Here is a 16,322-nt window from a genome sequence, read left to right on the forward strand (position 1 = left end):
CCGGCTGGAGTATAAATAGTACCGAGCTGCAATTTTAAACTCTGCAACCTTCATCTCACAGCTGGGACTATTTCTGTGCCTGACTGGGGGAGGCTTGAGGGGAAGGGGACCGCAGTGGAGGGAGGACTGGAAACACACAGGAAGTCCCCCTCCCACCCCCCAAAAAGTAAAAGCGTGTTAAAAAAAAAAAAAGTGTCCTTAATGCACTAGGGGAGAAAGAAGGAGCTGAGAGGCCACTGAGGTGGACGGGGGAAGGTTGGTGGTTCCTTCTGATCCAGAGGAAAGCGAGAGAGACGGGAGGGGGCACAGATGCATGATGGAGCACAGTGCAGACAATCTACGCCCCGGTCCAAAGATGCCTGGGAAGACTAAACCTGCCAGAGGGACATGGAGGACCACGCCCCAGCTGGCTGGGCAGCCTCCTTCCCAAGACACACTGCAGCTCTTTGCTCACAGGAAGAGCCTCTCGACCTCTCCTGGCGTGTTCACAAAGGAAGTTAGTCAGTCCTGAGTTCGAACCCCATCTTTCTCTTTTGCCAGCTGTATGACCTTAACCCAGGGGCTTAACTTGAGCATCTGGGTAGGCTCACCTGTGACAGGAAGTGCCACATCCATTTGGCAGGATTTTAGGTTAACCTCACATAATAGACATGGCTGAGCCATTTAACAGGGTGCAGGCACACAGCAGGCACATATAAATGGTTGCTTTATGGATCTCTCTCACGAGATAATAGAAACAAGGGCTAATCACCATATGTGGATTATCTCATTTGCTTCTCAGGAGAACTCTGTACTGTAGGTGCCATAATTTCCCCCTTTCTATGGATTGAGAAACAGAGGATCAGAGAGCTTAAGTCACTTGTTCAAAGTCACACGGCTAACAGACACTGAAGCGAAAATTTCACCTCTCTGACTTCAGAAGTTTGTCACCACCAAGGTGCTCTCTGGGGAGGGGGAAAGTGAGCCCGCTTCACTGCTGCCTGTCAACTATGGTCTCCCCACCCGCCTCCTGGTGCCTAGGGCGGTGGCCCAAAGCAGCAGGGACGGAGCAAAGACAGCATTTGCTGACTGCTTGGTCAGTCAAGGGAAGAACAAGTCCCAAGGCATTCCCAACCAACAGGAAGGATTAGCTACCCCATCGTGCCCACAAATCACTCACGGGACAATCTTCTCTCACGGTAGTTCCCTAAGTGGCCTCAGAAATAAGAGTCCTGCAGGCTGCAGCCCACATGCCTTTTTAACCAGCCCATAAGCAAAATGAATGCCCTCACCATCCTTTGCAACCCCCGGGCAGAAATTGTCCCACTCCGAGGGAAGGGAAGCAAATGGCTCGCTTTAAGTGACATTCAGGGCGTGGTCAGTGGGGATGGCAGGCAGGCATCTTTTTTTTTTTGCGGTACGCGGGCCTCTCACTGTTGTGGCCTCTCCCGTTGCGGAGCACAAGCTCCGGACGTGCAGGCTCAGCGGCCATGGCTCACGGGCCCAGCCGCTCCGCGGCACGTGGGATCTTCCCAGACCGGGGCACGAACCCACGTCCCCTGCATCGGCAGGCGGACTCTCAACCACTGCGTCACCAGGGAAGACCAGTCAGGTATCTTTTTGTTTTTGTTTTTGTTTTTGGCGGTATGTGGGCCTCTCACTGTTGTGGCCTCTCCCATTGTGGAGCACAGGCTCCGGACGCACAGGCTAAGCAGCCATGGCTCAAGGGCCCAGCCGCTCCGCGGCATGTGGGATCCTCCTGGACCGGGGCACGAACCCGTGTCCCCTGCATCGGCAGGCGGACTTTCAACCACTGAGCCACCAGGGAAGCCCCCAGGCATCTTTTTAACACGTGTGAATCATGGTATTCACCGCCTTCTTCCACATCTCCTGCTCCAAGTACCAATCCCAGCTTCCCAGCTGGGCGTGTCCAAAGCTGAAAAGGGGCTGGCTCTGCCTACCAGCAACTGGCACAAGGAAACACAAAATGATCCTCCACCATCCGTGGTCTTCTCCATCTCCACAAATGGAAACTTCATCTTCCAGGTACTCAGGCCAAACACATGGGAGGATCCTTGACTCGTCTTTCTTTCCCACCCCCAACCCCATCCAACCTTTATGCAAACCCTCTCAGTTCTGCCTTCAAAATATACCCCAGATCCAACCACTTCTCTCCACCACTCTGGTGCAAGGCACCGCCTTCCCTCGCCGGGGCCACTGCAGTAGCCTGTTCCTCACGGGTCCCCTGCTTCCTCTTTTGCTCCCCTTCAATCTACTACTCAGAGATTCTGTTAAAACCAAAGCCCTCCTCAGCTCAGAACCTTCCACCGTTCCACGTCACAGCCACTAGAATGGCTACGATCACAAAAACGGCAAGTGACAAACGTTGATGATGACGTGGAGCAACTGGAACCCTCATCCACTGCGGGTGGGAATGTGAACCTGTGCGGCTGCTTTGGAAACCAGCCTGGTTTGGAAACCAATCTCAAAAGGTTAAACACAGAGTTACCCTATGACCCAGCAATGTATCCAAAAGAACTGAAAACAGAGGTTCGTACAAAACACTTGTACGTTATTCATAATAGCCAAAAAAGTAGAAATAACTCAATGTCCATCCACTGATGAATGGACAAACAACATACAGCATGTACATGTGATGGAATATTATTTGGCCATAAAAAAGAATGAAGTCCTAATACGTGCTACACTATGGATAATCCTTGAAAATATATGCTAAGTGAAAGAAGCCACAGATTACATGATTCCTTTTATGTGAAATGTCCAGAAGAGGCAAATCCACAGAGACAGAAAGTGTCTTAGTAGTTGTCTCCCCCATGGAATGGGGGGAGGGGGAGTAGGGAATAACCACTGACGGTTGTGGGATTTCTTTTTTGGGTGATGGAAATGTTCTGGAATTAGGTTGTGGTGATGTCTGAACAATATAAAGAATATACTAAAACCCACTTAACTTTATACTTTAAAATGGTAAATTTTATGTTATATGGATTATATGTTAATTTTTTAAAAAAGTCCTCCCCCATCTTCCATCTCAATCAGTAAATGCCTACTGGAGGCGTCCCCAGCAACCACACCAAACATGTCCTCACTCCAGGGCCTTTGCACTTGCTGTTCCCTTCACTGGTAAAGCTCATCTCATACTTCCTTCTAGCCTTTGCTCATATGACTCTCCTTAGTGAGGCCTGCCCTGACTCTGTAGCTTCCCTACCACGCCACATCCTGCCTCAGTTTCTCTCTTTAGCCTTTGTCACCATCTAACTTACTATATATTTTACTTGTCTCCTGTCACCTTCTCCCAACAGAATGAAAGCTCCGGGTGAACAAGGGTTTTCTTTTCTTTTACTTACCTTTGTGTTCCCAGGGCCTAGAATAATGCCTGGCACATAGTAGGTACCTGTGTTTCCTAAGACAGCCTTCCAACTCTCTCCCATCCCACATATCTTTTTGCAATATGACCTTGCCACTCGGCCCATGAAGAGGTAGGATCATTCCTTTTCACCCGAATCTAGTCTGTGACTTGCTTTGACCAATAAAATGTGGTGGAAGCAATGCTCTGTGACTTCCGAGTCTAGAGACCTTGCAGCTTCTGATTCACCCTCTTGGAAGACAACAGCAGGCAAGTTTGCTGGAAAGGCCACAGGGCGGAAAAGATACTGGAGAATGAGAGGTCGTGCAGGAAAACCGAGGTGCCCGACACATGAGTGAGGCCATATTGGACCTTCCCTTGCCAACCCTCCAGCTGAATGCAGGCTCACGAGGCAGCCCAGCCAACACCACGGGAGTAGAACGGCACAGAGGAGCTCCACCAACCTACAAAATCAGGCACTATAAAACGGGGGTCATTTTTAAACACTAAGGTTGGGAGTGGTTTGTTACCTGGCAATTGGTAACCAATACAGTGCTCAATGAATATTTGTTGCAAGAAAGGAAGGAAGGAGGGAGGGAAGAGAAAAGAAAAGGGCCAAGGGAAGGAGGAAGAAAAGTGCTCTCCTGGAAGAGCTACAGCCTGAGAACAGCAGCTGCGATGGCGTCTTAGTCCCCATTTGCATTCATGCTGTGTGGTCTTAACTATACCTCTGACCATCTCTGTGCCTCAGTTTCCCCAAGTGAAAGTGGAGGGGGGAGGGAATCCTCCGACTCTCTGTGTTTCGAGATGGAAGCTGAGGAGGGTCAAGTAAGTTCTTTCTCTAGGTTACTCTTGGTGAGATGCTCCACCCATGCAGGAGATGACTGTGACCCCACCAGGGTCTCCAAACTCAAAAAGACACAGAAGCCAGGCAGGAAATGAATACTAGGGAAGTGGGCCATGCTTAAGAATGTTTTCTTCACATTGCTTATTTCAGTTTCCCACTTTTGACAGAGACGTTTTACTTTTCTCCGAGAAACACAGCAGCACCAGCAGGATAATAAATGGCAGCTGGGGCTTCCCTGGTGGCGCAGTGGTTAAGAATCCACCTGCCAATGCAGGGGACACGGGTTCAAGGCCTGGTCCAGGAAGATCCCACATGCCGCGGAGCACTAAGTTTGTGCTCCACAACTACTGAGCCTGTGCTCTAGAGCCCGCGAGCCACAACTACTGAGCCCTCGTGCCATAACTACTGAAGCCTGTGCACCTAGAGCCTGTGCTTGCAACAAGAGAAGCCACCACAATGAGAAGCCCGCGCACCGCAACGAAGAGTAGCCCCCGCTCGCCGAAACTAGAGAAAGCCCGCGTGCAGTAACGAAGACCTAATGTAGCCAAAAATAAATAAAATAAATAAATAAATGGCAGCTGACGCCATGCAGGGAGACAAGAGGGAGGGGTGGGGACTGTGGTAAACGGGAGGCCCCGTCTAAAGAGGACACCTGGGGACTTCCCTGGCGGTCCAGTGGTTAGGACTCTGCGCTTCCACTGAAGGGGGCACGGGTTCGATCCCTGGTCAGGGAACTAGATTCCACATGCACGCCGCAACTAAAAGACCCTGCATGCCACATCTAAGACCTGGCGCAGCCAAAACAAATAAATAAATAAATATTTTTAAAAAACAGAACACTTAAAAGAAAAAAGACAAAAAGGTGATCTAGCTATTTATAAAAGCTCTTCCAATTCGAAAATGTTTAAAACTAACCTAAAAAATTAAAAAACATTATGACGGCCAAACAAACCTGACTGTAGACTGAACAGGGCCTTCAAACCTCTGACCGATTGGTGTCTTTAAAACGCAAACATCGGACTTCCCTGGTGGCGCAGTGGTTGGGAATCTGCCTGCCAATGCAGGGGACACGGATTAGAGCTCTGGTCCTGGAAGATCCCATATGCCGTGGAGCAACTAAGCCCATGTACCACAACTACTGAGCCTGCACTCTAGAGCCCGTGAGCCACAACTACTGAGCCTGCGAGCCACAACTACTGAAGCCCGCGTGACTAGAGCCCGTGCTCCGCAACAAGAGAAGCCACTGCAATGAGAAGCACACGCGCCGCAACTAGAGAAAGCCCGCACGCAGCAACAAAGACCCAACACAGCCAAACATAAATAAATAAAATAAATTAAAAACAAAAACAGGGCCTCCCTGGTGGCGCAGTGGTTGAGAGTCCGCCTGCCGATGCAGGGGATACGGGTTCGTGCCCTGGTCTGGGAGGATCCCATATGCCGCGGAGCGGCTGGGCCCGTGAGCCATGGCCGCTGGGCCTGCGCATCCGGAGCCTGTGCTCTGCAACGGGAGAGGCCACAACAGTGAGAGGCCCACATAACGCAAAAAGGAAAAAAAAAAAAAAAAAAAAAAAAAAAACAGACAAACAAAAAACCACACAAACCCAAACATCTATGAAATGTCCAGAACAGGTAAATCTTTAGAGACAGAAAGTAGATTAGGGGTTCTTGGTGGAGGGAGAGCTAAGGGGGATAGGGTTTCTTTGGCGGGTAATGAAAATGTTCTAAAATTGATTGTGGCTGATCGTTGTGCAACTCTGTGAATAAACCAAAAGCCATTAAACTGTACATTTTAAATGGGTGGATTGTATGTCATGTGAATTATATCACAGTAATGCTGTTTATAGACAGACACACACACACACACACACTCTCCCTCTCCCTCTCTATCTCCAGAGAATCCTTCTAGAAACCACAAGGCCCACTCAGCCCAGGAACAAGGCCACTGAAGACCTGTAGCTTTTGCTGCAACATTTTTAAAGAAGCCAGACATTTGGATTTTTATGTGAAAACTCCCACTTTTTTTAAGTTGGCATCTACTTAGCATTTTAAAAAGCAAATCACCATGCCAGCCAGAGGACACCCACATGCAGCCGGATCAAGTTCAAGGGAGGGTGTGGTGGTAGCTTTGCCTGACACCTGGCGCTATGGCCTGACCTTGCTCCTGCTTCCTCCAGCCAGGCTGGGCCAGGGTCCATGAGTACACAACGGGGGTGAAAATGAAACAGGCTCAGGGACTGTGAGGCCGGCCCACATCCAGGGCATATAATTAGTAATGTCACCTCTTCTCCAAAAGCGCTCATGGTGGCCCCTTCAGATGACAGGGAAAGTAAAGGTCTTTAGAGGAAGCAGCCTCATCTCTGTGCACAGGATGAAAGGGCTGGGTCAATGGCAGAAAGACCCTGGGAGCTGGGGCAAGCCAAGAATGAAGGGCTGGAAAGAGCAAACGAAGGGATTCTCCAGATGGCCTTGCATTGGAATCGCAAACTGAGAGGACCTGGTCCTTTAGATGATGATCCACTTCCCAAAGAGGAGACACGGGAACTCCTTCCTCCCAGGCCCCTACAGCAGCTCAAATAAGAGTTCCCATCCCCCAGAAGGACCCTCGACCTTGAGGTGCGAATGTCTAGAAGGACTGACTACTCCACTCTACTCTCACCTTGACCCTGACTTCTAAGAAGGTTAATTTGGCAACAGCAACCAAAATTTTAAATGCATGTATCCTTGGACTCAGCAATTCCCCCACTAGGTATGTATCCTCCAGACATATATGCACAAACGCAAAATGATGTACGTACAGAGATACTCATTGCAACAGACTTTGTTTTGGGTTTTTTGTTTGTTTGTTTTTATTTATTTATTTTTGGCTGTGTTGGGTCTTCATTGCTGTGGGTGGGCTTTCTCTAGTTTCGGCGAGCGGGGGCTCCTCTTCGTTGCAGTGTGCGGGCTTCTCATTGTGGTGGCTTCTCTTGTTGAGGAGCGCAGACTCTAGGTGTGTGGGCTTCAGTAGTTGCGGCATGTGGGCTCAGTAGCTGTGGCACGTGGGCTCAGTAGTTGCGGCACGTGGGCTTTAGAGCGCAGGCTCAGTAGTTGTGGCGCACGGGCTTAGTTGCTCCGTGGCATGTGGGATCTTCCCAGACCAGGGCTCGAACCCATGTCCCCTGCATTGGCAGGTGGATTATTAACCACTGCGCCACCAGGGAAGCCCACAACAGACTTTGTGACAGCTAAAGAATCCAGGTAACCTAAATGTCCATAAGTAGAGGAACGGTTACCTAAATTATAATTCAGACAGACAATGAGATTCTGTTTAGCAGCTAAAAAATAATTGGCCAGCTCTCTGTGCACTCATATGGAAAGCTGTCTAAGACACAGTGAGTGAAAAAAGCACAATGCAGAGGGGGAGGCGGCAGGTGGGGACGACAGGGGACACAGGCATGGCCTGCAGCGGCCTCTGTAGAGCAGCAGGGGCTGAGAACTGGGGAGGCAGGGCCTCACTCAGCATTCCATGGTCACCAGGACCTTTGGATTTTGTAACATGTGCATATATTTTTTATTTTTAAAACAAACTTATTTTAAAACCAACTCCAATTCACTTAAAAGAACCACAGGCCACATTTCCATCACACTTGCACCAAGGAATAAATTCAGATCCCGAGACAGCTTAAGAGAACCGGGGGCTCATGCTGACCGTGGGTGCAGCAACTATGTTTTGCAAACCAAAAACTGGAATCTATGGTTGGTCTCACATACACAGATACAGAAAGTTAACATTGGACCTCCAGGCTTACACGAGGTCGTGTTAGTGAGAGAAAATTCACCATCTTCTGCACAAGCGAAGGGCCGAAATCGCCCTCTTGCGAACACTGTGTGGAAATATTAACGTGTGTCACGCCCACCCTCCCACCTGTGCTGAGAGCCCTGAGGGCGGCGGGCCTCTCCTGCACTTTTGCTTTCCAGCTCCTGACATGGGGTCCACACCTGGTACCTGCTCCATAAACAACTATAGGATGAATAAGTGAATAATTGTAGCTAATGCACCAGATCGCTTACTGTGGGCCTGACCCTGAGCCAAGTGTTGCCCGTGGATCATCTCATCCAACCCCACAACTGGAGGAGAAAAGGCAGAGAGAAGCATGAGCGCAAAGCAGAGATCTGAACCCAGGCCGTGTGGCTCCAGAGCTGGTCCTCCCACCACTCAGCCTGACCAGGAGCAAGGGGGTTGGGGGGAGGCACACATCTGTAAAGGATGCTTCTTCAACTGATACATGAGGCATCAGTAGATACAGCAGCAGGCAGAACCGATGGGTCTTCTGTCCTCCTGCGGTGGCTGGAAGCAGGCATTCCTGGGCATGGGGCCAGTGTCCCGCTAGCACTGACGGAAGCTGTGAGCGCCCACCAGGCTGGCCATCAAAATCTCCGGAGGGGCGCTTACAAGTCCAGATCCCCAGGCCTGGGGTGCCTCCAACAGTTAGCCGTCGTGGTGACCGTTCAACAGACTAATCAGTCTTGGCCACTCCAGGCTTACAACCCCGCTGGAGGGCTTTCAGCGTTCCAATGCCCAGGTGGCGCCCACACCAACGAAATCAGAGTATCTGGGGGTGGGAGCCGGGCATCAGCATTTTTTGTTGTTGATCTCAGATGATGCGGATGTTTGGCAAAGGTTGGGGACCATGCCCTACACCAGTGCTCTCACCTTGGCTATGCCCCACCTACCACACCTCACCCCAGCAATCGATTTAACTGAATCTCCTATTTATAGATGCATGAAATAGGTGTCTTTTGCCTTTAAAGTTTTTATTTACACCGCACACACCTCTGTGCATCTTGCTTTTCTCCCCGGTGCCGGAATGGCATGTTCAGAGCTGACTCACTGCAGCCGCAAGCTGTCTTCTGTGCAGAAGCATCGCTACATGACCAGCCTGGGCTGGTGGGCGCCAGGGTCACTTCCCGTCTTTGGGAACCTGTTTCAAAGCTTCTCGGTTTGTGCTGAGAGTCAGCCAGACTGGGAACTTTTAGCTAAGGTTCTGAAGTGACCCCCTGCCCCAAAGCCCAGCTGTCCTGTGATAAGACATTGTTCAGAGCCAGGGACAGGTCCTTTCACTGCTGGGCAGTTCTGCGGGGAGAAATATAGGAACTTTCTTCTGAGAAATGCTGCCCCTCTCTAAGCACCCACCTTGGCCTTGGCTCTCACACCCCCGAAGGTTCTGATTCAGGGAGCCTGGCCAGCTCCGTGTACGTCCACCGGGACATCCGTATCTGTGGTCCACCTGCTGCCACGCCAGGCCCTCCGACGTGTTCCGGCACTGCAGCCTTAAGTCCACAAACCTGATCCCGTCTTTCCCCTGCTCACACCCAGCTAGGCCCTGCTCACAGCTTCTATATATGACACCCCAGAATCGAATCCAGACTCCTTCCCTTGACCCCAGGCCCTGGTCTGGCCCTGCCCCCTCTCCCCTTTATCACTGAGGTCCACCCACTCAGGCACCTCTGGAGGCCTTATTTTTCCCTGTCTCCAGCGACACACATGATGCCAGACCTTTGCCTGGCAGTTCCTTCCAACCTTCCTGTGTGTCTCTATCACAGCCCCTCAGGTGTCTCCCTCATGGCATTTATTACCATTAGTTACTCTGTTGGGTAACTCCTAGTGGGCCCATCTTCCCAACTGCAGTGCCAGTCCTTGAGGGCAGGCATCACATCTGTCTCACTGGCCTCTCCCCGGTGCCCGGCACAGTGCCTGGCACACAGCAGGTCTTCCATAAATATCTGAGGGGGCTTCCCTGGTGGCGCAGTGGTTAAGAATCTGCCTGCCAATGCAGGGGGACGCGGGTTCAAGCCCTGGTCTGGGGGGATCCCACATGCCGCAGAGCAACTAAGCCTGTGAGCCACAACTGCTGAGCCTGTGCATCTGGAGCCTGTGCTCTGCAACGAGAGAGGCCGCGGCGGTGAGAGGCCCGCGCACCATGATGAGGAGGGGCCCCCACTCGCCGCAACTAGAGAAAGCCCTCGCACAGAAACGAAGACCCAACACAGCCAAAAATAAATAAATAAAATAAATTAATTTTTAAAAAAAAGATCTGAGGAATAAATTAATACAGAACTACATCTCTAGACAGAGTAGACTGTGCCCTGGCACCCACCCACAGACTTCTAATCTGAACATCTGAATTTGAATGCCGAAAGGGGACCAGTAGGTCACAAGAATAAGACACATGCCAGGGTTCCCATAGGCACAGGGTGTTTGCAGGTTGGACACAATAAAATATTCTTTGCTTCCCCAAAGAAACAGTCTCTTCTACACTTTTTCTTGAAACTCAAGGGCATTTTTGGCTAATTTATGTTTTCCTATTTTAGTCCAGACACACAGTTTGGAGAAATAGTTCCCTTTCCTCTTATCATGACTACAGAAAATTCAAAGTTTCAAGCACAAGGGTAAATGGTAACTGATACCAACTTCGGTATGAGGGAGACAATGAGGGGGAGTGGGGACTGTGACAAACAGGAGACCACAACTAGGAAATAGGGACCTAGGATTACCAGACTGTCCATTATTTTAAATAAACAAGAAACTCAGATTTTCTTCATGAAAATTCTCCATTTAAAAACCCCTATGTGAATTGAACCCATCATATCAGAGTGCTGGATTCAGCCTCTGGGCCACCAGTTTGCAACCCCTGATCTAATCCACGTGTGGTTAACAGGCGCTTTCCCCCATCATCCTCTGCCCGCTCAAGCAAAGTCCCTAGGTGTGAGAAAGTGCTGGCTTCCTTTATTTCCTTCCATGTAGGCCATTAACCCCATCTGTGGGCCAAATCTGTCCCGTGTTCCAGCACAGGAATCAAATGGAATTCTCAGAGTCTGGTCAGGAATTCACCCTTGGGTGGGTATCAGGAGTCAGTCATTCGGGAGGGTTCTGAGCTCCCCTCCCTCCTAAATCACAGGGCACCCAAGCGGCAAACATATCTCTCTCTCTCTCCCTCCCTGCCATCTTGAAGCAGCTTCCGGAGATCCTGCCTGAAACTTCCCCCAAAAGAGGAAGTTCAAACCAGAAAAAGAGAGAAAGTAAAACACAAAAAGCTGGTTGGACAGAAAACCCCAAAGGCACTAGAAATAGTAAAATGCTCACCTGCCGACTCATCTCAACATGCCACCCTTCAGCAGCTCCTCGATCCAGGGAGACAGTGCAAAGTCCTAACACGGTTTCTGCTCCCTCACGAGCCCCGCCTCCCACAGCTCCCCCTTCTCCCTGCTGCTTGCTCTTCCGTCCTGGCGATCACCCTGCTTCATCCCACCCCAGGATCGTTGCCAGTTGTTTCCTCTGCCTGGGGTGTTGTCCTCCTACCTCTCAGCCTGGTCAGCTTCTATTCATGCTTCAGAGCTCAGCCTAAAATGATGCTGCTTCAGGGAAGCCCTCCCTGAACACTCCCAAAGTGGGGTCCCTCTGCTAATTGCCCTCCTGGACCTCTGTGCTTCCTCTTCCCTGCCCATTCCTGAGGGGTTACCACTTGGGTCTCAAGATTTCTTGGAGAGGACTTCCCCATCCCACGTCTCCCAGACACAAAGATACCCTCTATCACATCACCCATGCCCACGTTCTCCACGGCATTCATCACAATTTAGAGGTTTTGTATGTTACGTGTTTACTGTCTGACAGTCGGGCCATGCGAGTGGGAGCCCTTGTGTGTTTCACTCCCCGCACACGGCAGGGGTTCAAGGTGTTGAACAACTAAGGCCCACTTCCCTAAGAACCCCAGGACACCCCAGGACTGGAGCTGGCTGGTCTGAGACTCCTACTGCTCCATTTAAAAGCCCAAAGTGGCCCTAGGACAAGGGCTGGGACAGGAGGCACTGGCTGCCCAGACCTGTTCCCAAACCAGACTTTCCCTTTCCAGTTCATTTGCCCATCTGCAAACACGTTCAGCGCGAGGAACTGCTAATGAATTAAGCTTTAAGTAGAGGCTGCAAGCGACTCCACTCTGGCAGTTTTTGGTTCTTTGGGTAAATAAACTTCAGCAAGAGCTCTAAGTGGCTTTATTGCCGCGTGGAGCTACAGGGAGTTCGGCTCTTCATTACGGCCATTACAAATGAGCGTGAACCAGCCTGCATCTGAGTCAGAGAGAGCCCTGAGCGAGCGAATGAAGTTAATACATGCAGCTTCTCCTGAAGGCTGTCCCTAATCGAGACAAGATGAGGCTGGGTTGAGCCGCTGGACAGTGACATCTTGCAGCTGAGAGCAAGGGGGAGAAAGAACACAAAGACGCTCAGGTTACTTAAACCCTTAAGCAGGTACCCAACCTAAATGCCCATCCCTGGGGGTGTGGTTCAGAAATTACAGGACGTTCATAGGATGTTGCTTATTCGGTGAGGGCCTCAGTTTTCAGTTATGAAGTTGACATAACATCCTAGCCACTGGGTCACTGCCAGGATGCAATGACATAATCCATGGACAGAGTGCAGCATGCTGCTGGCACATAGTATGTGCTCAGAAAATAGGAGGAACTATTCTGAAATGGTGGGACACGAAGAAGCCAAGGAATGATGAAGACCTACACTCTCTGATGCAGAAGCCGCCAGCGTCTTATGACTATTAAGTGCTTAAAACGTGGCTGGTCCACACTGAGATGTGCTGTAAATTCAACCGTCCAAGCCTGATTTTGAAAACTTACTTCAGGACTTCCCTGGTGGCGCAGTGGTTAAGAATTCACCTGCCAGTACAGGGGACACGGGTTCGAGCCCTGGTCCGGGAAGATCACACATGCTGCGGAGCAACTAAGCCCATGCACCACAACTACTGAGCCTGAACTCTAGAGCCCGCAAGCCACAACTACTGAGCCCATATGCCACAACGACTGAAGCCCCTGTGCCTAGAGCCTGTGCTCCGCAACAAGAGAAGCCACTGCAATGAGAAGCCTGTGTGTGCACGGCAGCGAAGAGTAGCCCCCACTCGCCATAACTAGAGAAAGCCCGCATGCAGCAACAAAGACCCAATGCAGCCAAAAATAAATAAATTTATATATTAAAAAAGAAGGAATCACTATATTAAAAAAAAGAAAACTTACTTCAAAGAAAAGAATGTAAAAATCTCCTTAAATTTTTTTACGTTGATGACATGTTGAAAGGATATTTTGGAGACACTTATTTTAAATACATTGAAACTTGCAGATCTAAATCTTATAGTGTTTAATGTCAATTAAATCTCAATAAAACTGGAAAAAATTAAATATATTGAAACTAATTTCATCTGTTTCTTTTTCCTTTTTTATATGGCTTCTAGAACATTTAAAATTACATGGATGGGGGACTTCTCTGGCAGTCCAGTAGTTAAGACTCTGAGCTCCCAATGCAGGGGGCATGGGTTCAATCCCTGGTCGGGGAACTAAGACCCCAGATGCCACGTGGCGTGACCAAAAAAAGAAAAAGAAAAAGAAAATTACATGGAGGCTCACATCTTTGGCTCAAATTATCTCTCTATTGGACAGCTCTTATAGATACATTCTGACATGGAAATATGTCCATACTATTTTTTTAAATTGAGATATAACTCACATACCATAAAATTTACTCTTTTAAAGTATATGATTCTGTGGTTTTCAGTGAATTCACAAAGTTTGGCAACCATCAGCACTAATTTCAGAACTATTTCATCACTCTGAAAAGAAGCCCTATACCTTACCATTAAGTCACTCTCCATATATCCATGCTATTTTGAATAAAGAAAAGCAAGTTACAGAACATTATTCTAGTATCACGTGGGTTTTTTTGGTGAAAACTAGTTATGTATAATTATTAGTATATATGCATACCTACATTTGTAAATGCATTTTTAATATGTTTGGAATGATGTACACCAAACTGTGAAAGATGGTTATCTCTGGGAACTAGAGTTGAGGTGAGAGAGAAAAAGGAGAGGGTGCTTACTCTTTATTTTAAATACTTCTGTACGGGGCTTCCCTGGTGGCACAGTGGTTGAGAATCTGCCTGCTAATGCAGGGCACACAGGTTCGAGCCCTGGTCTGGGAGGATCCCACATGCCACAGAGCAACTAGGCCCGTGAGCCACAACTACTGAGCCTGCGCGCCTGGAGCCTGTGCTCCGCAACTAGAGAGGCCGCGATAGTGAGAGGCCCGCGCACCGCGATGAAGAGTGTGGCCCCCGCTTGCCGCAACTAGAGAAAGCCCTCGCACAGAAACGAAGACCCAACACAGCAAAAATTAATTAATTAATTAATAAACTCCTACCCCCAACATCTTAAAAAAACATACTTCTGTACTGCTTCTGAGATTTAAAAAGAGAATGGATTGACTTTCTGGCCCTACATAACTCCTGGTGAACTTCGGTAAATAACTTTCATGGCACTGTCAAAATACTGGCTTCAGCTGGAAGATAAAGAGGCTAGTTTTAGATCTACTTTTTGTTCTGTGCTTGTAAAATAGAAAGTACAGCCAGAGATGAGGTATTTTCCCTCCTAGCAACAGAAGCGTACCGAGGCCGGGAGCATCCTCGCACAGACGCAGCCTGCCCGCCTCCTCCCGGCATGTAGCATCAGCTCGGAGCACAGCAGGCCGAGCGCCCGGGCAGGGGCTGGACCGGGAGTCAGCCTCCCCTGGGGCCCAGGCTGGCAAAGGGCAGCAGCTCCGAGCGCGCCTCAGTCTGGCATCCCGGAGGATGCTGGTGGCGGGGGGGTGGTCTCAGGTAGGGATGGGAAGCGAGTCTGGGCCCCCGAGCACCGGGGCGGGCGCGACCTGACGCGCATCTCTGCGCGACGCCACACAGCCACCGCTCCGCAAAGGAGGGGCCCCTCGGACCCCCAGCGCGGGTCCGGAGCCCCAGCGCCAGGTACGAGAGAATGCTGCGGGGAAGCCGAGGGTCCGGGTCCAGCGCGCAAGGGGTCCCCATTCGTCCACTTTTCCCCGGGGGAGCGCGAGCCCTGGATCCCCCAGCCCCAAGACCCGCCTCCCCCACTTCCAACCCCGTCCCCTACCTCGGCCCCGGGCTCGGGGGTCAGGAAGAGCGCGAGCTCGCGCGCCCCGCTGCGCACGGGCTCCGGCCGATCGGCGTCCACGAGCAGCATGAGGAGTGCGGCAGAGTCCAGTTGGCGGCGGCTACCCGGGATCCCGACGCCGCGTCCTGGCCTCGGAGCCCCGCCCCCAACCGGCTGCATGCCCCGTGGCCCGCCTGGCGGAGGCGGGGCAGGTGCGCACCCAGTGGCCGCGGCCCACGCCTCCCGGAACGCCGGGCCGAGCGGGCAGCGCCACCCAGTGGCGCGCGACGCTCACTACGCCCGGACCCCGCACCAACTGGTGAACGATTCTCAAACTCGCTTTCAGATTGCAATCACCTGGGGCTCCTTCAAAACTTCCTAAGTCTGACGGCCACACACAACCTTTAGGGTTGGAACCTGGGCATCAGTACTTTTCATGTTCGTCAGGTGATTCTAACATAGAGCCGAGTTTGAGAACCATCGGTATAGACCACCCCTTTTCATTGGAATCCGGTGGAGCAGCGGTCCCCAGCTCCCACAGCACTTTAGAATGCCCCGGGGAGTTTCTAAAAGCCCGGAAGCCAGGCCTCACCCCAGGCCGATTCAACCGGAATCCCTGGGGGTGGGGCTTGGGCATCAGTAGTTTGTAAAGCTCCCCGGGTGGTTCCAGCGTGCATTCAGGATAGAGAACAGACATCTTAGAGGATCCTTTCATTTAAAGACCACCCCTCCCCGCCATCACCCCGCCCACAAGGCCTCGCCTAGGACAGCATCTTGTTTGCGGCAGGCGGACAGTCCTAAAAATTTGGGAAGTCGGGTGTAGCGATCCTCTTCCTCCCAGGGGCAGCTTTTAAAATAAGCTCCCCAGGGAATTCTTCAGCGCACTAAATTGCACACAGCCCCGCACCCCTAGGAGGCTAGTCTAGACCCCTTAGAGGCTGAAGAGGGTGGGGTCCAAAGCAATGCTAGTGAGGATAGTTCTAAAAAAGGTAACGAGGTATAGGGAAGTCCAGCGGTCTCATTTTTCCTATGATGTCTTTTAAATTGTTAAATTCGTTTTTAAAAATCGGGCTCCGCTTAGGGCTGCAAATAAATATACAGGACTCCCCTCACCCTCGTCCTGTTAAATCTTAATTTATATTTTATCTGACAAC

The 16,322-nt window shown here is 50.6% G+C and overlaps 1 protein-coding gene across 2 annotated transcripts in view; it reads right to left on the bottom strand.

Annotated features, from left to right (window-relative positions):
* Window positions 1-15,713, bottom strand: part of BCAS4 (breast carcinoma amplified sequence 4) — a 61,662-nt gene extending 45,949 nt beyond the window's left edge. Inside the window, exon 1 of one of the 2 annotated variants that reach the window (XM_060120523.1) lies at window positions 15,169-15,713. In XM_060120523.1, coding sequence (XP_059976506.1) covers window positions 15,169-15,348 — 180 coding nt within the window. In that variant the 5' untranslated portion in view covers window positions 15,349-15,713. The remainder of the gene's footprint in view (window positions 1-15,168) is intronic. The other variant, XM_060120522.1, reaches the window with a different exon arrangement.
* Window positions 15,714-16,322: the final 609 nt, after the last annotated feature.

The sequence above is a fragment of the Mesoplodon densirostris genome, chromosome 16, assembly GCF_025265405.1.
Source record: "Mesoplodon densirostris isolate mMesDen1 chromosome 16, mMesDen1 primary haplotype, whole genome shotgun sequence".
Lineage (NCBI taxonomy): Eukaryota > Metazoa > Chordata > Mammalia > Artiodactyla > Ziphiidae > Mesoplodon > Mesoplodon densirostris.